We start from the raw sequence: 24,953 nt of genomic DNA, 5'->3' as shown, positions 1-24,953 counted from the left end.
AACAGAGGAACAACACAGGGCATTGTCAGTGGCCCTTATTTGTTTTCTTTGTTTTTGAATGGTCTCAAGTTAGTTGGATGACATTTTTCACTAACCAAATATGCAGATGACTCTACCATTCTAGTTACTGTTTCTAGCCCAATCCGAGCTTTCATTGCTCTTAAGCAATTCATGGACTGGACAATAGAAAATGGCATGAACTGTAATGCACAGAAATGTAAGGAGCTGATTATGCCTCTAAGGTGTGTCAGTAATGTGTATCCTGCGATATATGTAACATAAAGTAATACAATAGTAGCTGCAAATTAATTTGCATGTTAAGACCAAGCTTTATGAAGCCAATAATTGTCTATTTATTATTAGAAGTTTCCATAAGGAAGGATACTCACAATTGGAAATAGATCACCCTTTTAATTCTGTTTTTCAGTGTGTTTTCACAAAACCTACTACACCCCAAGTTGATGAGAATAGTTAGATGGACCCAAAATAGTAAAGCTGAGTGCCACAGGATAAAACCAAATGGGTGAAACAGAGTAAATTTGCAGAACTAAATTGGTGATAACTTTCTGAATAAATACTGGGACCATGCAGGGGTTAAAGTGGGCTGGAACAATCTGGAATGAATAATTCATTTGATACGGATGGAATACATAATACTGTAAAAAGAGAGTTCATTTTTGATCTGCTGCAGCCTGGCATTGCTTCCAGCTGACGACATGGTGATAATAGTAATAAAAAAAATTCCTCTTAGGTGCTTTTTGAGTCGCCCTCATGCATACATTTTAAAAAAGCATTCGAACTCACCAATGCTTTCATGGGGTGCATTGTCAATGCTGAGTGAGTGAATGACTGTCTTGGAGTGTGCAAGCTAACAAATGCAATAGACTCCTTGCCAATCACTTTGAGAGGCTCAGGCCTAAATAACGATATCCTATGACCCGCTTACACTTTCATCACATCCTTTTTTTGTTACGTTGTATTTTGTGTAATTCAAAGATTGCATGACAGTTTAGTCCAGGCAGTTAGTTTGCAGAACTAAGTGTTTTTTGTGTGTATATGAGCATATCTTACTTCTTTTCGCAAGAACAATTTTCCTGGCATGTTGCAGTAAGAGAAGTAAACCCCAGCAGAGAAGCGATGGAGCTTGGACCGAATGTCTTCATCTTCTAGCATACCATCATCTACAGTTAATAAACATCAAATGAATGTTGCTGACAGATATGAATGCCTTCATATAGAAAAACAGTGGCATGAATGCTAATGTGCATTATTTATCAGCCAAATATATCCTTAAATATAATATATTGATGCTGATGTGTGGGGAACATGAATTGAGGGGCCACTCACTTATTGATGGAGCAGCCATTGGCGGCGGGTCAGGAATGTCTTGAAGGTCTGGAGAAGGTGGTGGGGAGTTGGGGGGAGAAGGAGGAAGGTGTAGGGAGCTGAACAGGTCCTCCAGGGACTGTTGTTTCTGCCTCATATTGTTGGAGATGACCCTGCGACCCCTTGTTGATGGTGGGGAAGGCTGTGGTGAAAGGGTCTTTGGAGGGGGGGGTGGAGGAGGCACCCACTGTTTCTGCATATGGAAGGATGACAAAGTGTGAAATAATTACCTATAAGACTGTTACTGTCTAAAAAATGTGTCCTTTATTGTAGTTATTTGATGTCTCCAGAACATTCTGACCTTCGGTTTTGCCACTGGTCCTTTGTTTTTAAGTTTAGCCAGAGCTTCCTCTTTGGGGTCACTCTTCTTTATAAATGTTCTTGCAGGATGTCTAAGAGGAGGATAAAAAAGAAGTAAACCCATTACAGAAGTTATTATTTGTAGCAAATGAGCCTATTGTATTACGCCTTCATGTACACTGTGACTCTTGGTGAGTTTTGTTGTGACCTGATAGTATGAAAGTAAAACAAACTATAGTTCATGTAAAAATCTTATGAATCATTAAAACAAGATAAAAGAGTTTAAACATTAGTTAAAAACAAAGCAAGTAAAAAATGCTCCAGAGGACCAGAGGCATAAAACTCTGTCAAGTTATAACTAAAACTGGTGTGCATTTAAAGGCTAGCAGGAGGCCAAACAGGACAGCACAAATGATATGTAGTGTGAAGAAGAAAATCACTGGGTTTAGGAGGGAAAAAGACAACCAGCAGGCAACTCAGAGAGAACAAAAGAGCTAATCAGTTCCTTCAACTGGGTTAGAGTTAGTTCACACCCTCTGGCAGTATGTGAGACTGGGCAGTACTCTGTCTAATTTGGTGATGTGCAGTACAGGAGCTCCACATGGGACTGTGCTGTTTCTATTCCTGTTCACCTTGCACACCTCAAAATTTCAATATAACTCTGTGTCATGCCGCATCAACAAAAGGTTGAACTGAAATAACAATACCAAGGCTTTATACAAGAAGGGAATTAGCAGGCTCTATTTCCTAAGAATGGAAAGATCCTTCAACGTGCGCAGCAAAATGTTGGTGATTGTCCATCAGTCTTTGCTGTGGTCTGCTGGGGGAGCAACTTCAGAGCTGGTGACACCAACAAACTGAATGAAGTGGTCAGGAAAGCTCTGTGACTGGCTGCAAACCGGACACATCTGAAGCTAAACTGAAGTTTGGTGTACACACTGTGTGCTAAAGGGGTAGTTCAGATTTAAGGAAATGTGTACACAGAAGACAGAGTGCTGAAACTGACCTGACAGGCGTGAAGGGTTTGGGTTCTAGTTGGGGTCGGCTGTTGAACTGTTTGATGATTTCCCGAATGCTGGAAGTGGGTTCAGGTCGAGGCTCAGTAACTGGTGCCTGGGTTGGTGTTTCTTTTCGAGGATCAACTTCCCTAGCATGTGGGCTTTGTGGACGTTTCACTATGGGAGACAAAATACAAGAACTCTGACAAAGGCCACATTCATTTTCTATAACTCTGGCTCTCTTCCACAGTGTGTGTTTGTCCTGTCTCACCCCCAACCAGTCATGGCAGATGACTGCCCCTCCCTGCGCCTGGTTCTGGTTTCTTGCAGTTAAAAAGGAGTTTTCCCTTTCCACTGTTGCCAAGTGCCTGCTCATAGAGGGTCATTTTGACTGTTGGGTTTTCTCTGTAATTATTGTAGGGTCTTTACCTTAAAATGTAGAGTGCCTTTGAGGGAATTATTTGTTGTGATTTGACGCTATATAAATAGAATAGAATTGAACTGAGTATACTGACAAGATGACCAACCCTGCCTAATATGCTGCTTTCCCCTCAGGTTCCACCAAAATAGCTCCAACCTGCTGAGGTCTAGACTCTACAATAAAGACACCCTGTAGAATCAGGTACTAAGACATTAGCAGCAGATACTATTACAGGTCTTTACACATGTAACCTTTTGGTAGAATTACAGTTTCTAATCTAACTAGCTGTAAGCTGTAGGAGTTACAGATTGAAATTAAAATGTGTTATAACAATATTGAAAAAATTTAAAATGAAAGCATAAAGGAGAGGAATCAATCCTGATGATAAAGAAACAGGAGTACTGAAACACTGTCACATACAGGAAGAGGTATCCCACAGATTAAATTACGTAAGGATGAAGGTATGTCATGTCAAGTTCTTAGCTATATTTACATGATGAAAATGTCTAAGCAAAAATTAACTATAAACAACATATTATTATTTTACTATTTATTATTATATGGTGGTTGGTTTAGAGATTAGCTTCAATGATACAAATTTAAATTAAGGATTTGTCAGGAAGGATCAGCTTGGATAGCCTTGATATAGCCCCTTGAACTTGTCAAATCCTCTTACCTTCAGGCTTAGGTGCTACAGATGGGGGCGATGGAGGAGGTAATGGAGGTAAGACCCGTTGCTGTCTGGGTGGGCTTGAGGGAGCTTGATGTGTCTTTGGGATTTTGGATTTACCACTGGGCTGAGTGGCTATAGGACAGCACAGGAAAGGGACAGTGGGTATTGAGAAAAAAAACATAACTTGAAAAAATACTGCAAGAGCAATTATTCAAAAATGCTAATTTAACACCATAAATACAAAAACAATCTTTAAACCTCGTCCAAAACAGAAAATCATCAGAACATTGACTAAATATCCAACACAATTCTGCAGCCTAAAATCATCATTAACGGCTATATTTACAATTAAGGACCTCCTTAAAAAAACAAAGAATGGACTGAAGTCCTGGTACACACAGCCAAGAAACAAGAAAATCTGGAATCAATAAAAATATTCTATGAATCTGGATAATACATGACAGATAAAAGTGTGATGTGTGTGTACCAGAGCACACGTCCACCACACTGTAACTAACTCCAATAAATGGAGGGAATTTAAATGGAAGAAATTATATAGTGGCTGAAACGAGTCCAGCACAATCCGTGTACCCACATGTTCTGGTCATGTTCCAAATTAAGAATATTTTGGGGAATGGCATCTGAGGCACCTAAAAAAGCACTCCACCAAAATTCCTAAAGGATGTGGTGGCAGTGCTATTGGTTCTATTACCAGTTGATGGTTAAACAACAGCTTTGAGGCATATTGTAGCATTGCTTTACAGTTATTCTAAAATGTGACTTGGTGTCTATGACTCAGGAGATTCAGTGGTTCATGTACAGTACTTATCAGAAGGTAGATGGTTTGATCCCTGGCTCCTCCAGTCTGTGTGTCTAAGTGTCCTTGGGCAAGATACTCAAGATCCATAGAGTGTCAGTGTGTGTGTAGTAGTTAGGAAGACTGCTTAAAGGCCCAGAATAAAGTGTTTCATGAATGCGTGCGTGAATGGGCAAATGTTGTAGTAAAAAGCATTTTCATGCTCGGGTAGTAAAAAAGATATACATCTTCCAAAAAGATAAAGTTAGGAAAAGGTGGAGCCCTGTCATTATAATTTAGTCAAATGATGGGGCGCCTGGGTGGCTTAGTGGTGAAGCTGGCGTTGCGGTGCGGGCGGCGCGGGTTCGAGTCCCGGCCCATCGCCAATGTACCCGCATGTCTTCCCCTGTATCTTTCCCCCATTTCCTGTCTCTCTCCACTGCAGAGAAAAGCCTCTGTGTCCAAAAATAAATAAATAATTTAGTCAAATGATAAGAAAGATCCTAATACATTCAGAATTATATATACATCTGTGTCTTTCAGTGTCATCTCACTGTTTGTCATGCAGTTCTCATTCTTTCTTTGTTTCCAAATTTGTTTTACTTGTGTTCTTTAAATTCAATCCATCCATTCATTCAACCATTTCCTTAAATTTTAATTTCCAGTTCATGGTCATGGGATGCTGAAGCCTATCTGTTAACTTAACAAGTATATCTTTGGACTGTGGTCAGAATACCCAAAGAGACCCCATACAGGCACAGTGAGAACACGCACTCCTCAAACAAAGGCCCCAGGTAGCCAGTAGATGAAAAGCCAGAACCTTCTTGCTGGTATGCAACAGTCCTAACTACTGCACTGCATACAGGTGAAAAAGGAAAAAGAAAAGGCTGAATTGCACACATGATTATATTGAAACTGAAATTAAAAACATCCTACCAAAAACAAATACAATATGGGTCCTTAATATCGGTTTTTTAAAACAGAAAAATGAATGACCAAAAAGTGCACGGACTGCGGTCCATGTTAAATACAGTGAAGAATCTTCTGGATTACTGAAAAGTGCTGTCTAAGCTTTTGTCGCGGTTAGGCTGTGAGGCTGGCAGGGGTGGACGCATGAGACAAAACTGAACTCCAAAACAGCTTTGATGCTGAGTCTCTATAAGAGTGTCCCGAAACACAAAATCCCAAATCCAAGGTCAATCATTTATCCGTAATGCAAAACTCTTGAAAAACAAAAGGGAGGGCACACACAGCTGGCAGGGAATACAGATGGTGATGCAAAAAAGAGATGAGATGAGATGAGATGAGATGAGATGAGATGAGATGAGATGAGATGAGATGAGATATTCCTTTATTCATCCCACATCATGGGAAATTTACGGTGTTGCAAACAGCAAAGGAACAGCAGAACACTCAGTACAAAAACAAGAATAAATAATATATAAAATCAGACAGAAAAATACTAAAATACTCTACAACAATAATCTCTAAACATTTATATACATTTGGTAAAAATAAATGACTATTGAACAGGTGGACAGAACTACACTAACGAGACAAAGGAAGCAAAACTAAACACAACACAGAGAACAGGAGAAATGAGGAAATGAGGAAACAGAAACACACACACACACACACACACACACACACACACACACACACACACACACACACACACACACACACACACACACATGTGTGTTTTGCTATCTTTGTGGAGAATTTCCATTGACTTCCATTCATTTCTACAGCCTACACCTTACCTTTACCCTTTTCCTAACCCTAACCATCACATACCTAACCCTAACCCTAACCTAAACTCAATTCATACCTTAGCCCTAACTCTGACCCCTGACCCAAAAACAGGGTTTCCCCTTGTGGGGACAAGGTTCCCGTCCCCACAAGGAGTAATTGGTCCCCACAACGTAGTATATGTCAGGAAAATTGTCCCCACAAGGTATTATAAACATACGCACACACACACACACACACACACACACACACACACACACACACACACACACACACACACACACACACACAGACAGAATACTAACACACAGACAGACAGACATAAGGGGACATGATGCCGGCAAGGAAAACTAAACTCCAAAGAATATAGAAAGCTAATAAAGAAATAAAAAGGTGAGGAACGAAACCATAAACAGCTCAAGAAACAAACTGAAGAAATCTAATACCAAAATTCAAAAGTACATAACATAAAATGCTGAGTCAAAACCCGGGATTGTGACAGCTATGTGCTTTTCATGGTCTGCTGAACTCACCAATCTTCTGGAAGAAGTTCCTCTTATCTTTGACAGAGTGGAGCTCATTTGGATCTGCGAAGTTTTCCTCTGTTTCTGACTGTAAAAGTAACATTTAATTGATAGTGAGAAGGAAAGACATCCAGTGACAGTACTGCTTCACATGTAGAGAAATTAAGGTTGCGGTTTTTAAATTAAACAATATATTTGTTTAAACAAAGTTTTTGTGAGCATTTATACGATTTATACTGGCCTAGGGTTGAGGTAAGTATTAAGAGATGGGTCAAACACGGCTGCTCGAGTATGGTAAAAATTATAATGATGATTATTTTGGTCAATAGTGAAATCACAATTGTTTAATACAATTGACTTTGTAAACACTGCATTTACAGTGAATACCTTGAACTCTAGTGCACTTCTACAGTCTCTTGAAAATAAATACTGAATGGAAAATAAAATACAGAATATATGAAATATATAAATATAAATAAAATATATAAATAAATTGCAATATAAATAAATTAATTAACACAAATAATAAATAAATAGAAAGGTAATGCCAGTTATCGTGACTAATAATACTAGGATGTTATTTAGACCAATGAAATCTGCTCACATTTTAGTTCACTGCTACAACATACTGACAGATCCTGCACATGTGTTCAAAAGGTTTGGTATTAGCATTGGCAGGAACGTGAGTCGAATCAGTTTTAAGACTAAATCAGATTTATTCAGGTCACACGGCAACTACTGGTTATACTGGCAACACTGTGGTGAATTTCAGCTGGTTTAACAGATTGGTCGTGTTGGGATGGTGCAGATCCCAGCATGCAGCAGATCTGTGTTAATTACCATGCAGTCATGTCCCGGTGTTTTAAATGTACTACGGCCAGCAGAAACAAATGAAATGCTGGGGAAATCCCTCCCCCCTTTCTTTTTGAGTGTATTTGTCCCTCTAGTTTTTCCACAGGAATTTTCTGACATTTGTGAGTCCTTATATTGATGCTATGATTATTATTCCTTATATTGAGACAGTGATTGTTACTCTGTCACTGATGAATTCAAAAACTCTAGGAAAAAGTAGTTGGCAGTGCACAGGAGAAATTGGCAGTGCGGCAGAATGGGCCAACCAGAATTGTTGCAGGCTGCATTGTTAACATGTTGTTACATTTGTCGGGAGGTGCACGTCAGGTTACACCGTAAGTTGCTGCATCGGAGTCAGAGGGGTTTCTAGTTATGGCATAAGCCCCACAAAGACCTGATGCAGAAGCATCATTTTGGCCTAAGAGTATACTTGTAGAGTGTAATGTGACAAAATCATTTTAATAATAATAAGTTTTTGTTAATTACACTGTAATTGTTAGTTTTTGCCTTTTAAATTATTTGTTGACCATATGAAATATTGTGCTCATATGATTTGAGGTGGGCTCTGAATTAAAATTGTTTTGTCAGCATAAAAAGTAAAACAGCGAGGAACCAACTCAACAGAAGTACAGAGGCGACTGTTTACAAAAGTCTTATATTTAAAGTTAAAAAAAATAATAATAAAAGTGAGAGAAAAAACCCCAACAAAAAACAGTAATGGCACACGCTACATATATATTATATACAATATACATAAATACCTCTGTCTCAGGCTGCCTGTAACTTTTGGTGTGTTTAGGTGCAGAAGGTGGGGGTGAGGGAGATCGAGGGGAAGGTGAGCTGGAGCGATCCCTATTACGCTGTTCTGACTGACGCCTTCGTTCCCTCCGTTCCCTCCGTTCCCTCTCTTCTGCCTTTTTTCTTTCCTGTTCCTTCTGCCTCTGCTCCTCCTTTTTCCTCTGCTGTTCCTCCTTCTTCTGCTGCTCCTTTGCCTGCTGCTGGGACAGAGTCATCGCCTGCATGGTCATCTGCTGGGCCTGAGAGGATGGAGGGAAAAATACAGACTTAGGACTTATCATTGATGAATGTGCTAATAAAAGATGCAAACAAAATGATTATCCCAGTTCTGACCATGAGAAGGGCTTGCTGGTTGATGAGAGCCTGTTGTGTTGCTGCTGCCATCTGCATGGGGTCAGCAGCAGGAGGAGCTGACATGGGAGCCTGAGGCATCATCATGGCTGTGTATGATCAATTATGACAGTGTTATACATATTTAAAAACATCTGTAATCAGCCAGTTTTTTTTTTCAGCTTGGGTTTCTCAAGTTTCTGACTGTGTACCGGTTTTGTTAGCCAACATATGACTGAGGGCTGAACTGAGAAAAGGACACATCATAACTTTTTATTAGTGTTTGTAGTGAGTCTAATGGGAAGATTGTCTTTTTTTAACCATTAGTGAGTTGGGTGTTACATTTCTTGACACCAAGTGTATTCGTCATGTTTGGGAAGGTTAAGCCAAATTTGTAATTGAAGACAAACATTTCCTTGGTTTCATTCTGTGAGACAAGACAGTATGAGATGAACCGTGGATGTTCTTGCAATAAATATTGTCAAGGGCTATAATTATGCCACACTTTGCCAATCCTGGATGTAGGAGAATTACCTGGAATGCCTGACATGGGTGGCATGGTTGGCATCATAGGCGCTGCACCATAATTGGGCATTGCAGGGTTCACTGGAGCTCCTATACATACAGTAATGGTAAGGAACAGTAAGGATTTGAAACATTTTTTTGTCATTTATTTTGATCCATAACTTGAAAAACCTTGTGCAGTACACACACACACACACACACACACACACACACACACACACACACACACACACACACACACACCAGAGGTGGCAAAAGTACAGATACTCTTAAATAAATAAATACTGCTGATATCGTAAATATCACCAGTTGTTCTCGGTGGAGACGGATGCATTTTTCTCCCCCCCCCCCCCCCCAACCTTACCCATCTACCCCTGCTTTTTGCTGCTTCACTGCTTAGAGCATCTCTTCACACATCCCTGAACTGGAATTTAAATAATGGATCTGGTCAGCTGGTCTCTCAACACTATTGATGATCAAATTCTCATCACGAGGAGATTGGGAGAAGGGGAACCCTCTTTCCTCTGGCCCGGCTACATACTCGGCTGGCTATGTTATGGATTCCCGTGGGGATGGAAGATAACATTCCTGACTGTACTGTGTGGGCGTGGCATATATATTGATACCAGGATTTTTCTCGAATTGGACCTGGGGATACCTGGTTTCTGGGCAGCTGTCCGGGCCCTAGTAAGGCTGCCTATGAGGGATGCAGAAACAGTACAAACTCAATCAGACTCAGTAGAGCTGAATCAAAGTGGATTACATCTGGAGGAGCGCTGGAGTATCTGTTCTGTGTGGCGGAGTAGAACCAAATTTGGATAATTGGATTTCTGAGAGGTAACCAGAAAACTGTAAGGTCTGTCAGCAAATAGTTATGATGGCCTGAACCTAAACAATTGCAGTATTTGGAATTTGGCTCCCAGACAGCCTTGGATGGCTGTCTATCTAAATCGTCTCCTAGAGATGTTATGTAAACAGATGCTCTTCACCCCCGCCCCGTGTTGTGACCTGTATGAACTGGTATCCTGGCAACCAAGGCTGACTGTACCATCTTATCATGAACAATATCATGAACTGCTAGTCTGGAAGCTGTGTGGCCATCACAGTATCCTGCTCGTCTCCACTGGCAGCCCCTCCCCTACCCACCCTAGTGCTCTCCAGGCTTTAAATGTGCTGCTGCTTTGCTGAGGTGTTTTTTGGAACCTCGTAAGGTGTTCATGATGAACACAGTATGAGATGATTTTTTTGAACCTACCTATCCCAGTGTATCTCTTTCTGTTTTCCTGCTAAAGGTAGCGCCGGTAAAATAGCTGCATGACCTCAGACACCTGTCTCCCCTGTTTGTGTTTGTCTCTGTATTTGTATTTCTTGGATGGGTGTTCTGTTAACTGTAACTGTAATTTCCCCATTGTGGGACTAATAAAGGTATTCGTATTCATATTATTAGAGTTGAGAGCTGCACTTAATGACACACAGATGGCAAAAGTACATATGTTCTTTATTTAAGTAGAAGCACTTTAACACAAGATACTTGTGTTAAAAAATACTCTGGTAAAAACTGAAATACTGAATCAACTTCTTTACTCAAGTAAAAGTGAAAAACTCAATCACTTCAGTGCTGCGATCAATGAATAACAACCTTTCACTACCATTTTAAGATGTCAACACCAAATGGTTTTATACTTTTTCAGATTTTGGAAAGAGTAATGTAGAGCAAAAAGTGTTCAGACAAAAATTAAATATGAAGGATTTCTTTGAAACTTTACAAAACTGCTGAAACAAAGAAACGCAAAACACTCAACTATGTGCATCAGAAAATAAAGAAAATAGAAACAATCTGAGAGCATAGCACCAACTACTGTGTAGTTCACTATAGTCCAGTAAAGTCATGCTACATACATTCAGCAGCCATTTTATTAGGTATGCCTATTCAACTGCTCGGTAATGCAAATATCCAATCAGCAAATCACGTCAGCAACTCAAAGCAATTAGGCATATAGAAACAGTCAAGACAGCCTGCTGATGTTAAAACCAAGCATCACAATGGGGAAGAAAGGTGGCTGAATGTGGGAGAGGTCCACTCTGGTCCTCCTGTTATTTGTCCATGTCCATAATTTTGGCAGTTTAAGCCTTGTGTATAACTCTATAAATGATACATAAATCATATGGTTTAGCCTTGTTCATCTCTTTGTATGCAATAAATCTTTATGATGGAGGATACACCAATTAGATTGGCTTTTATTTGTTATTTTTCCCCCCATTTAGGCTCAAATTGATTTGCTGATTGAAGGAGAGCAGTGATGTAAAATAATAACTCCTCTCAAATGCCTTAAACCAAAAGTATCAAGTCTGTTTTGAAAATGTAGGGAGCAGAAAGTACAGATATTTGTAAAACTGTAGGGAGTAAAAGTAAAAAGTTGTTAGAAAACTAATTACGGAAGTACAGAACCCTTAAAATTCTATGTACCTTGTTACTTCCCACCTCAAACAAACACACACACACACACACACATATATTTATATATATATCCCCCAGTACGCCTTTGTCCTCCAAGCTCAGGTCCTCCTGGGAGCTTGAGGGTCCTGCGCAGTATCTTAGCTGTTCAGTGAGAGCCCTTATTACCTCTACCTTCCACATCCTCTCTAGCTCGTCTCTGAGCCCTTCATATTTCTCAAGTTTCTTGTGCTCGTTCTTCTTCATGTTGCTATCACTTGGTATTGCAATGTCTATCACTATGGCTTTGTTCCTCTGTTTGTCCACCACTACTGTGTCCAGTTGGTTAGCCATTACCAGTTTGTCTGTCTGTATCTCTGAAGTCCCACAGGATCTTAGCATTGTTATTCTCAGCCACCCTTGGGGGCTTATCCCATTTTGACCTCAGGACTTCCAGCTCATACTCGGCACAGATGTTCCTGTATACTACGCAGGCCTCTTGGTTATGGTGTTCCATGTATGCCTTGCCTGCTAGCATCTTGCACCCTGCTGTTATGTGTTGGATTGTCTCAGGGGCATCTCTGCACCTGGGGTCTTGCCAGGTTGTGTTAGACCCCAGCCTCTATCAATTTTGTGCTTAGAGATTGTTTCTGTGTTGTGCTGTCTGTCAGCCAAGCTTTGTCCAGCCATTGGTTGGATTTTTTGATGTCGGCAACTTCCTCTATCTGCTGGTGGTACATGCCGTGCAGAGGCCCGTCATTCCATGATGACTCCTGTTCTTGCTCCTTTTCTTTCTTGGGTTTCTGCTGCCTGAGGCATTCACTAAGGACATGATCCTTTGTGGCCATTTTCCTGATGTACTTATGGATCTTTTATGTTTCATCTAGGATAGTAGTTCTGACACTCACTAGCCCTCAGCCTCCTTCCTTTTGCTCAGCATACAGTCTCAGGGTGCTAGATTTGGGGTGAAACCCTCCATGCAGTGTAAGGAGCTTTCATGTCTTGACATCAGTGGTTTCTATCTCCTCCTTTTGCCAGCTTATTATCTCAGCAGGGTATCTGACAGCTGGCAGGGTGTAGGTTTGTGATTGCCTGGATCTTGTTCTTCTCATTCAGCTGACTTTTCAGGACAGATTTTAGTCTGTGGAGGTAGTTAACAGTTGCAGCTTTCCTTGTGCCCTCTTAATGGTTCCCATTTGCTTGTGGGATTCCAAGGTACTTGTAGCTGTGATCAGTGTCTGCAATGTTGCCTTCTGGTTGTGCAATCCTCTCAGTTCTGACTACCTCCCCTGTCTGTGTTAACATCCAACTACAGTTCTCCAGTTTGAATGACATTCCAATGTCACTGCCATAGATCGTAGTAGGGCCTGGTGCCGTCCAGCTGTTCATATTTGAGACTCTTTCTTGGATGTCAGCCACTGTAATGGTCACTGGATCCTGTTCAGAGAGGTTGCTGTGGTCTGCTCCTAGGTCCATTAACCAGTGCGGTGTTATGCGTTGCATCCTTCTCCTACATGCTCTTCCAATATTGTGCCATCTCCGGGTCCACTAGCCACTGAGCATTGGTGTGTTGCATCCTTCTCCCATATGCCCTTACAGTATTGCTCTGTCTCCAGGTCTTTGGATGGTTGAGTGGAAAACATCTGGTTTATTCTCCTGGCTTCTATCTCTCTGGTATACCTGTTGTGACTGTGAGTATTTGCTTTGCAGGCTCTAAGGCCTCAGGTATGGACAGCCAGTGTTGTACTTTCTTTATCACACCTTTCTGAAACTCTGATAGGTGGCCAGCTTCCCTCCTGTAGTCATCTTTTCAATGGAGGGTACTGCTTCTTGTGGCTGCAGTTCCTCTTATAGCCAATGGCCTATCCCTATACATAAACTAACTGGTTTCAGTGATGGTCGAAGTAGGGATTGTCTGTTGTGCTGCATTCGCTTCTTCTAGCTGACTTTCACAGGGTACTTCACCACTGGGGGGGTTCATGATCTTATCTTTCAGGTCAGCTGCTCTGGCATTCAATGTTACTTAATTAGGTAACCTTAATTAAGTAGCCTTAATCTCTTCTGAGTTGGCCTATTATGGATTGAACTAATTAAGAATAGCCATTATAAAAACATACATTTGTCTGTTTGCCAACTAAGCAACAACAATGAAGAGTGCAGAGAATTTGAGGGTTGATACGAAAAACAGGCTTTATGTAGCTTCTCCATGTATCGTGAAATAAAATTGCTTGTTAAATCACCTTTCTTCCTTACTTTCATCACTATGATGTGTTCTTTCACAAAGAAATAGCAGTGACCACTGCATGTTGTTTTCCAAACCACTGCACATTTCAAAGTGTTCTAGCTAAGACGAAAATATGTGTTTCTTTAAAGTGAACAGACTAATTCTCAAACAATGGCTCAAAGACTTTTCTTTTAATGGCCATCTGGAAACAATAGATATTTTAGCACAAGAAATTAACTTGCCATTACTTACAAAATAGTCATAGAACTAATGAGGTTTGCAGTACTGTTACAATAATGTTGTATATAATAATGTATAATGTTTTATAGAGTTAATTATAAGTCTGCCTTCAACAGTTCATCTTGATTGTCTTTTGTGTGTCAAATGGAGATCATAAAACAAATCTAGCAGGTCTAAAGATAAAGTCAACCAGTGGCATGACAAAAACTATTTGTATTATATTATTACATTTTTTGGGATATTCTGGTTCTTTTCTTAATGACATTGTCACTGAGACCATAGAAGAATGGTGATGAGCTGGTGGTGAAAACCTCTGAATACTTTTAATACTTTTAAACAAGTGAAAGTTTGATTCTTGATGGCACAAATGTAATTAATTACCCATAGAATAAAAAAAAAAGATAAGAAAAGAAAGGGTGTTCTGTTAACTGTAATTTCCCCATTGTGAGATCAATAAAGTATCATCATCATCATCATCATCTGCTCTAGAGAAAAACTTTGGTTTTGATTTTTCTCTTTAAGAATTGGGTTTGTAATTATGATGTTATATGAATGGAATATTGGAGCACAAATTAATGTGGAGTTAATATGGAGACATAATGTAAGTGCTAAACGAGAAAAAATTATACTTTGTGTCTTATTTACAGTTATAATACAGCAGCAATAACAATGGACAAACAAACCAACAAAAACTTACCCATAGGATAGGTTGGCATTGTCATCGGCATACCTGTAAAACAGTGTTTTAGTGTGCAGCTAATTAAAATGGCACGACAAACTAAAATCCTCTCTTTCAAAAATGCGTTTTCATGGGTAACATTTAAACTACACTACTACAACAGGCATGGAGTGAAAATCTCCTTTTCTTATTTAGTGACTGGCCTAAAACCTTGGAGACAAATATTTCATTGTTCATTAAGTCATAACTCTCTTTTTATTATATTGTCTGTTCTGGATGGGAGATCCTTCACTACTCAACCTAATATGACTATAAAGCATTTCTTGTAAAGCATTTCTTGAATTAATGAACGGCAGTACATCAATATTACACCATATTTTTCATTGTTTGATTAAATATTCTGAGTACAAAAAATATTCTAGCAAAATCATTAATTTGTATGAACAATATATCATATATAAAAAACTATAAACGCCAATACAATATAAACGCAAATACAATTTTAAAAACAGCAAACTATTATCTGTACAAAATATAATCTATGTACATGGTCAAAGTCTTTGTGCTCAAAATTTCCCATCGTATGCTCACAAATGATTCACAAATCTGGTTCCACAGTCCTGGATTGAATACCTTCACCCACCTGTCTCTTTTTTTCAAAAAACTTAACTTTTGATATATAATGTGAGTGATTTTAAATATACTTTTGGTAACGCTTTCTTTTAAGGCCCGCCCTTAGGCCGTAACTATCCTGTAAGTAAATTTTAGTTATGTGGAATTACGCCGTAATTATTTTTAATTCCGCCGTAATTATTTTTACTACGGCTGAATTATTTTTAATTATTTTTAATTATGCTGTAATTATTTTTAATTCTGCCGTAATTATTTTTAATTACGGCGTAATTAAAAATAATTATGGCGTAATTCCACGTAACTAAAATTTACTTACAGGATAGTTACGGCCTAAGGGCGGGCCTTAAAAGAAAGCGTTACCATAATTTTTTTTAGTCTGCACAATCTGTGCATTTAAGAATTTTTTATAATGTAACTATGAAGTAAATACATGTGACGTGGTGTTTTATGTAGATGAGAATTCCTACCTGTTCCATACATGCCAGAGTGCATCGGTCCAATCCCCCCTCCCCCTCTCATCCTGCGGTTTAGAATAGCTACTCTTTCTGTGTCCTACACACACACACACACACACACACACACACACACACACACACACACACACACACACACACACACACACACGCAAATGAGCTGTGCATTACAATACATTGTGAGTGACAGAGTAGCCACAACCATGACTAAACCTGGGAGTTTGAAGTTGTTACTAAAGAGCAAGGTATGCTTAAACTAAAACTGATGACATCTTCTAGAACAGGGTTGCCCACCCCTGTTCTAGAACCAAGTCCTGTTACTTAGCAGATATACTGAAAAGCATCTGAACAATTATTTTGAAGCATTATCTAAATTACCTTTCATATGGACACAAAAACTTCACGTGCAGAATATTCAGTCAAATCTGATACAAATCATCCAGAATTTTGCAGATTTTTCACACAAATAAGATTTTAAAAGCTTCTCCCCTGGTAGTTATACTTACCACTATCTTTTTATCTACAATTCACTCATAAATTTCAGTTCAGAATTGAGTATCATGCCTCTATCTGACTATGTTTCTGGTGCTACCCAGGACCTAACCTAGCAGTGACTAAGGATACTACAGTCTGTCCTGTACCAGTCCAACATAGGTCATCACTGTAAACTGAACCACAACACTGCAAACTACCGAGGTTAGCCTGCACTTCGAGTAACATGGGATTATTATCATTTAACTTGCTTTCACAAACATTTTAGAATAACTAATAAGAAACCAGATGACTTAAGCAACACGTCATGTACAGACTTAATATCTGATTAAACAATCAGAATATGACATATAAGCGTTACATTTCTAGTTTATCAAATGACCCGTACTGAGTAGTCTTTACCTTAGAAAATAATCTCTCATCTTCCTTTCATGTCCCCTCTTTCTTACATAATTCTCCATCTCAGACAGTAAAATTATCATACATTAAGATTTGTTTTCGAAATACTGCCCCCTAGTCACTGTACCCTTAGCTAGCAGACAAATTATGTGTCAAACTGCACAGAAACATGACACAACTCACTGGAGGCCCGTGGTCCAGTACAGGGTCATATATGCCTTCAAGGTAGGCCACCATCTGTCGACCACGCCCTGAAGATAGATAGAAATGCTCATTAGTTAGTATAAAAAAGAGCTTTTAGTCATTAGTGACAAAGCATTACTACTCCCACCTCCATGGGCAAGTCCTTCAATTTTCAGCTTAAAACTAAACATTAAAGTAATATTCAAATTACTCTTTGACACAATCATACACCAATCAGACTCAAGTGGTATTTTTCTTTGTTTATTCCATGCCTATGTGATGTATAAGAAAGCATCTGCTGCTTGTCTGTTATAGCAACAACAATACAGTGGTATGCAAAAATTTGGGCACCCCAGATAATGACATCAATATTTAGTAGATCCTCCTTTTGCAGAAATGACAGCCTCTAAATCAGGGGTGGGCAATTCCAGGCCTCGAGGGCCGGTGTCCTGCAGCTTTTAGATGTGTCCCTGATCCAACACACCTGAATCAAATGGCTGAAGTTCTCCAGTCAAGTTCTCCAGAGTCCTGCTAATGACTTCTATATGTGATTCAGGTGTGTTGAAGCAGAGACACATCTAAAACCTGCAGGACACCGGCCCTCGAGGCCTGGAGTTGCCCACCCCTGCTCTAAATGCTTCCTATAGCTTCCAGTGAAAGTCTGGATTCTGGTTGAAGATATTTTGGACCATTCTTCTTTCCAAACCACCTCCAGTTCAGTCAGGTTCGATGTTTTCCGAGCATGGACAACCCACTTTAAATCACACTACAGATTTTCAATAACATTCAGGTCTGGGGACTGAGATGGCCATTCCAGAACGTTGTACTTGTTCCTCTGCATGAATGTCTTAGTAGATTTTGAGCAGTGTTAAGGGTTGTTGTCTTGTTGAAGTATCCAGCCCCGGCACAACTTCAACTTTGTGACTGATTCTTGAACATTGTTCTCAAGAATCTGCTGATATTGACTGGAATCCATGTGACCCTCAACTTTAACAAGAGTCCCAGTACCTGCACTGGCCACACAGCCCCACAGCATGATGGAACCACCACCAAACTTTACTGTGGGTACCAAGTGTTTGTCTTGGAATGCTGTGTTCTTTTTCCGCCATGCATACCGCCCCTTGTTATGTCCCAATAACTCAATTTTAGTTTCATCAGTCCACAGCACCATATTCCAAAATAAAGCTGGCTTGTACAAATATGCTTTAGCATACCTCAAGCCACTCTGTTTGTGGCATGTGCGCAGAAAAGGCTTCTTCTGCATTACTCTCCCATACAGCTTCTCCTTGTGCAAAGAGCACTGAATAGTTGAACGATGCACAGTGACACCATCTGCAGCAAGATGATGTTGTAGGTCTTTGGAGCTGCTCTGTAGGTTAACTATGGCTGTTCTCACCATCCTTCGCCTCTGCCTGAGATTTCATATTTCCAGGAATAGTAGTGGCCTACTTGGCCTGCCACTTCGGGCCTTAACTAGAACTGTACCTGTGGTCTTCCATTTCCTCACTATGTTCCTCCCAGTGGAAACTGACAGCTGAAATCTCTGAGAGAGCTTTTTGGATCCTTCCCCTAAACCATGATGTTGAACAACCTTTGTTTTCAGGTCATTTGAGAGTTGTTTTGAGGCTCCCATGTTGCAACCCTTCAGAGAAGATGCAAAGAGGATAAACACTTGCAATTGGCCACCTTAACCCTTTCTCATAATTGGATTCACCTGTGTATGTAGGTCAAGGGTCAATGAGCTTATAAAAGAAATTTTGTGTTCCAATAATTAGTGCTAAAGGTATTCAAATCAATAAAATGACAAGGGTGCCCAAACTTATGCACCTGCCCAATTTTTTTAAAATAATTATTGCACACTTTCTGTAAATCCTATAAACTTCATTTCACTTCTCAAATATTACTGTTTGTCTGCTATATGATATATTTAACTGAAACTGCCGATCTGACCAACCAATGATGTATAAAGGAAAATCATGAAAATTATCAGGGGTGCCCAAACTTTTGCATACCACTGTATGTCAATGTAATATCATGTTGATTTGCACTCAAGTCAATTGACTAGTTCTTATGTAGCACTCAAAGTGCTTTATACATGTCTCATTCACCCATCCATTCAAGCACTTTCTTTGTCTAACATTCACACACACACAATCACACTCCGATTAACCCATTGAGGGTAACTTGGGGTTAAGCGTCTTGGCCAAGGGATCAAACCACCAACCTTTCAATTAGTAGATGACCTGCTCTACCTCCTGAGCCACAGCTGCCCCAGTGGCTAAAAGACTGTATTGTCAACACTAATTAAATAAGTGGTCTGGTAAACAAGTGGTAAGGTTGTTATGTTATAAATTATGTAAGTTGTTAAATTGTAAAAGTTAAATGCATTTTGGGCAATGACAACTGACACATTTTGTAATTTTGCATCTGATAACCACCATGGTGGGTTTTTAAATCATACTATCAGTGTGTTTGAGGAGCAAACTTTCAACTTTAATTCAAGTGATTCAACAAAATTATGTCATTGACTGATTAAGAATTACAGCCATTTTAATTAATAGAACCCAGTCTCAAAAGCTCAGTACTAACTGGACAAATTACCATCATTTTAAATATAAGTATTATTTGAAATACTTAAATAATAATAAATAATAAATAAAAATTATTTGCAGTCCTTTGTTGTCTGATGTCTAGGACCCATGGACATCAGCAAATACTTGTTTCCTCCTTTGAGTCATGTTCTGTTGCTGTTGCTTGTGCATCTGTCTTCAGTAGCTGAACTGTTCTTTTGGGTTGAAATCAGGTGGCTGATTTGGCCATTGTAGGCTTGTGCCTTGAGAAAGTCTTGGGTTGCTTTTGCAGTATACTTTGTGCCAGTATCCATTTGCACCGTGAAGCACCAACCAGAGCAGAGAGCCTGTACACTTCATAATTCATTCTGCTACTTCTATCACCAATCACATCATCAGTAAACACTACTGACCTGGTTCCACTGGCCACCATACACGCCTGTGCTGTAACCATGTCTGACAGATATGGTATGCTTTGGATGAACTGCTCCCTTGCTTCTGCATACTCTTCTCTTCCCATTGTTCTGGTACAAATTAATTTTGGTTTCATCTGTCTAAAGAATTTTTTCCAGAAATGAGTAGTGTCATGTATCCGCTGTGTGGCAGGCAGGAAGGGGACCCCAAGGCAGACGATGTAGGTGAAAAAACAGTCTTTATTTGGGTAACTACGCAACGGAACCAGGAACATAAACAGAACAGATAACCAAGTAAAGGGAACCACAGAAAAACACGGAAGGGACACAGCGGGGGAGCGAATGACAACGACGCGACAACAGACCGAGAAAACACAGGACTTAAATACACAGAAGGGCTGATGAGGGAAGAGGAAACAGGTGACTGATAACTAAGACGAGACCAGGGGGAAGCAAAACTGAATACAACAGACAGGGGCTGGACGACTATTAAAATAAAACAGGACGTATGACGAGGGAACAGAAACGCAAACCTGACACAGAATACTGGGAGACACAAGGAACTAGAAATGACGGAGGGCAAATACAAAAGATAACAGAACACAACCCGAGAAAATAACAGAAACAATACCCAGAAAACATCAAACACTGGGCCACCGGCCCAGGACATGACAAGTAGCCTCCTTTAGAGGCTTTAACCTTCCTTTTCCTGAGTGTAACCAGTGATTTGTACCTTGCTGTAAACCCTCTCTCTTTCCAGACATGAAGTTTGACCTTAGTGATAGACTCTGACATTGATACGTGTACCTCCTCAAAAGTGTTGTTGATTTGGCTAGTTGTGAAGGGTTTTTTCTTAACCAAAAAAAAAAATCTGTGATCATCCACTTATCCACATATATTCATTGGTCTTCCATTCTTTTGTAAATCCCATAAATCCAAAACAATTAATGCAATACTTTTCAAAAACTCCTTAAATTACAGCTGAAAGTCTCTAACATCTTGAAAGTTTGATTTAAAATCAACCGTGTTGGTGTACAGAGGCAAAATTTCAAAAATTATGTCGTTGTCCAAACTCTTGTGGACATGACTGTATGTTAGTGATTAGTTTGTGGACTCTCAATATGCCCATACATTTCTGTCAGATTAAAGCATGATTAGCATGTTTTATTATCTATTTTACTCTAAATTAAATCACATTTTACAAGAAGAACATTGTACTATTTTGGAGAAGACTTAGTAGTTGAGTTAATAGGACGGTGTTCAAGCTTTATGGGAAATCTTCTTATTGTACTTCAAAAAACATTTTCTGAAATGCTGTATGGACACATTTAGAGCCTGTAAGAGCCATATACAACTTAGTGGTGTCACGGTGGACATAGGGTGTTGCATGTTTACGCCTGGGATTACGATAGGCACATAGGTCACGTGGGAGGTGTTTAATGAATGGGTAGGAAGTATAATCACCTGGTCACCGGTGTGTCGGCATGGAGTATCGGTGAGTAGGGAGAATGTATTTTTGTTGACCGCTTTATAAGCACTTTCTTCACATTTTCTATGTGCTTGTCAATGCCTTGCTTTGTATGGAGTGCCAAGAAGTAGCCTGCATGTGCTCGGGCTTGACTGCAGTATGGATGGTTAAAACATGCAAATAAACTACCTGAAGTGCAATGTTGGATCTGAATTGCTTGTTGGTTAACCAAGAGCAAGTCAGCGGTGCAGTACTCCCTGCTCAGTGGTGTAGTGGCAAAAGGTTGTGGAGTCGCTACATAACAGAGCCAAATGGACTGCATGGCTCTTCAAGGCTTAGTGAAATAACCTTCTGGTAAGACAAATAATGAACTGTGCGTGAGTGTACTTGCAGACAGATGGTGTTTTGTTTTGGGTTTTTTCTCGTTGTTGTCCAACCTGCCAGGGACTACAGATGAAAAGTATCTTTTTGGGTAATTCTGGCATATTTACATTCAGATGTTCATCAATAGGAGTTGTGTCTTTTAAGTAAATAAATTCAAATTTTTAAAATAAACCATTATATTTAAGTGAACCTAACCCACTCTATTTGATTCAGAATCATGACAAACTATAACTGAAAACTGATTAGTGGAGTGCTCTATTTGATGTTCCTGATAGTGATATATTAGTGTACTAAAATGTCACCACATAACACTTACCTTCCTGTGGATAATCTCTTCCCCATGGGTTTCCTTCAAAAGGAGGTAGCCCAGGAGCTTGTATGGGTGGTGCTGGTGGTATAAAGTCATCTAGATCGTTTGCCGGTATCCTGAAGAGAAACAGTTTTCATCAGTGGTAATGGATTTTTTAAAGAGGCCCTGTAAAACCACTTGTTCACTGCTCTACCTGTCTCCCTGGCTGCTGAACAGGTAGTCAGAGTGAGTAGAAGAGGGAGTCCCATCTGGTGGTAGCACTTCAGCTTCAGCTCCAGCCAGAAGATCCATGACAAAATCTGAGCCAGCTAGATCAGACCAGCCTTCATCGACTGAAAACAGAGACACCGACCAGCCCTGCACCGCTTCCGAGACACCTCTGTGGCACAAAACAGCTCATTACAGGGAATTTATGGAAGATATACATGCAAACCATTAGTGAGCAAAGGGAGGCAATCACACATGTTCACAACTAGTACCTGAAATGAAGAATCCATGATGCCAGCTGCTCTCCTGTGGTCCATGACTCCACTTCAGTTGTAAATGTCTCATCTGAAATAAAAATATCAAATTGTGTTAAGGGTTTATGAAAACTGATATTTCTGCAATGCCCTTAGCCTCACTGATCAAGTATCAAGACAAATTTGGAAATTTCCAGTTAGTCTCACCATTGTAGGTGTGAACATCCACCAACATGGTCCCCTTTCTCTCGTTGGCGGTCCATTCCAGCTGAGTGGGTGGGTATTTCCGGCAGGTTGGGGCTGGAAGCTGCAGAGATGTCAGCAGTTTATGTTGGCACACTGAACGGTACTCCCCTGGACCATGGTCAGATACATACCTGCAGGGGTTAAAGTGGGCAACAATGCAGAATGTATTCAGTTAATGAGTAATAAAACCTGATAAGCAGTTTAATGCAAAATACTGTGAGTTTGTTTTTCATGTGCTGCAGTCTGCTGGTCCTTTTACCTAATGCCACAGAGACAGGTACAGTTGTGATTAGTTTACATACACTCATCATGTACATGAATGTCATGGTAACTTTAGGCTTTTAATGATTTATTTGAACTGTTACTTTTCCAGGGTGGAGTGATTGTACAGCATACTTCTTCAATGACTTTGAAAAACAAACATTGGGTGCACAAAATTAGAATTTATTTTGGATTTTCTTTAATCCATACAGGGTCAAAATTGTACATTTAATGACTTAAATCTTTGAGTAAGTGATGTTGAAAGTTCTACACTTGATTACGTTCTCATTAGTGATCATGATAGAGTACAACTGATAGTTTCTCTTTGCCAGCATAAAAGGGATTCATTTTTATAGCAGTCATTGGATTGACTATACTCAGAACAATGGGAAATTCCAACTAAACCTCATCTAGAACGCGTTTATATTTGCTTTCAATTGAAGGGAAATTTTGCTGCCACTGACAGTGTGTTACTGACCTTGTTCTTTCATACATATTTGAAAATATATTTGAAGCAATTTGAATGAAAACACACAGTGCTGGACAGTATTCACCAAGGTGAGAGATATAGAGTTCATACTGACAAAAGCACAAACTGTTTTGATGAGTTGTGAGATTCAGATGAGTGCATCAACACAATGATTATCATTATTAGTGAAGTATGTATAGAAACAATAGCAGTATGTACAGTATGTATATGGGTAGGGAAATGCGTTACTGACTTGAGAACTGCATTAAGAGTAGTGAGACTGATATTTATGATGTAAGAACTGCACCAATGCAATCGAGAAAAACTGTAATTTCAATGGAGAGCTCCAGTAGGTTTTCTTTGTCAACAGGCTGTGATCAGCTGACCTGTGTTATTGCTGCTGCTCTGGTTTCCTGCTCTTGGTGGATTTACACAACTGAATTTGAGATGTCAATCAACGTTTCAACGTAATCTTGGCTGGTTTCCATGCACTATACTGACAGAATACAGTTGGTATAAAAATTGAATTCAGTGAATGAATCGAAGCATCACCAGTTTAAATTCAAATTCATTTCTGATATACTTCTTGTAACTGAACACTGAACAAGAACACCACAGCTGCTGTGCACCAGTCCAACACGTGCTTTACTGTAAATTCACCATAGTACAGCAAGCTGACCTGTTTATCCTGCACTAAACTGCCAAGTATTTTAATGCAACCTTTGAGTAACACAAAGTTGCCACACTCAATTCGTTTTGCGGGATATGAAAAAAAATATCTTTACATCATATACAGATAACCTCTAAAATTCCAGTTTATAAAATACCACTGAGCAGTCCTTCAATTTAAATATCCTCCTGAGACCTGTAGTGGTCACAAAAAAAGTTAAATTGAAAGATAATGTTTCCCTTGGTTCTCAGGAGGACATAATTTCTCATTTTCCTCTCCTGTCTTTCTTACACTGGTGTTTGCTGACATTTGTTGAACTGATAGAAAAGATGCATTTGAAATCACTTGCCACTTCTGTAGTGCTAGCTAGATGCTAAAGCACCACGACCAGAACTTGGATATCTGGGCTTGCTGTAAATGATCCATAAATTATACGTTTTTGCCATTTTCATCTCTTTGTGTGCGATAAGCCTCGGTGATGGACAATACACCAATAGGTTTGGCTTTTCTGTGTTATTGTTCCTTCCATTTTGGCTCAGATTGGTTTGCTGTTTGAAGGCACGCAGTGATGTGAAATAATAACTCCCCT

At 39.6% G+C, this 24,953-nt stretch overlaps 1 protein-coding gene across 1 annotated transcript in view; it reads right to left on the bottom strand.

Annotated features, from left to right (window-relative positions):
- The window catches only part of myo15b (myosin XVB), a 142,673-nt gene that overhangs the window by 40,483 nt on the left and 77,237 nt on the right, over positions 1–24,953 (bottom strand). Inside the window, exons 30-45 of the mRNA XM_030755367.1 lie at positions 22,926–23,095; positions 22,737–22,809; positions 22,451–22,636; positions 22,264–22,373; positions 17,113–17,180; positions 16,033–16,117; positions 14,951–14,983; positions 9,365–9,445; positions 8,834–8,940; positions 8,464–8,739; positions 6,860–6,938; positions 3,782–3,910; positions 2,693–2,861; positions 1,688–1,778; positions 1,348–1,579; positions 1,072–1,181 (exon numbers count right to left, since the gene is read on the bottom strand). Coding sequence (XP_030611227.1) covers positions 1,072–1,181; positions 1,348–1,579; positions 1,688–1,778; positions 2,693–2,861; positions 3,782–3,910; positions 6,860–6,938; positions 8,464–8,739; positions 8,834–8,940; positions 9,365–9,445; positions 14,951–14,983; positions 16,033–16,117; positions 17,113–17,180; positions 22,264–22,373; positions 22,451–22,636; positions 22,737–22,809; positions 22,926–23,095 — 1,999 coding nt within the window. The remainder of the gene's footprint in view (positions 1–1,071; positions 1,182–1,347; positions 1,580–1,687; positions 1,779–2,692; positions 2,862–3,781; positions 3,911–6,859; positions 6,939–8,463; positions 8,740–8,833; positions 8,941–9,364; positions 9,446–14,950; positions 14,984–16,032; positions 16,118–17,112; positions 17,181–22,263; positions 22,374–22,450; positions 22,637–22,736; positions 22,810–22,925; positions 23,096–24,953) is intronic.

Source organism: Archocentrus centrarchus, chromosome 19 (genome assembly GCF_007364275.1).
Source record: "Archocentrus centrarchus isolate MPI-CPG fArcCen1 chromosome 19, fArcCen1, whole genome shotgun sequence".
Classification (NCBI taxonomy): Eukaryota; Metazoa; Chordata; class Actinopteri; order Cichliformes; family Cichlidae; genus Archocentrus; species Archocentrus centrarchus.
This window is presented reverse-complemented; position numbering and strand designations above follow the sequence as displayed.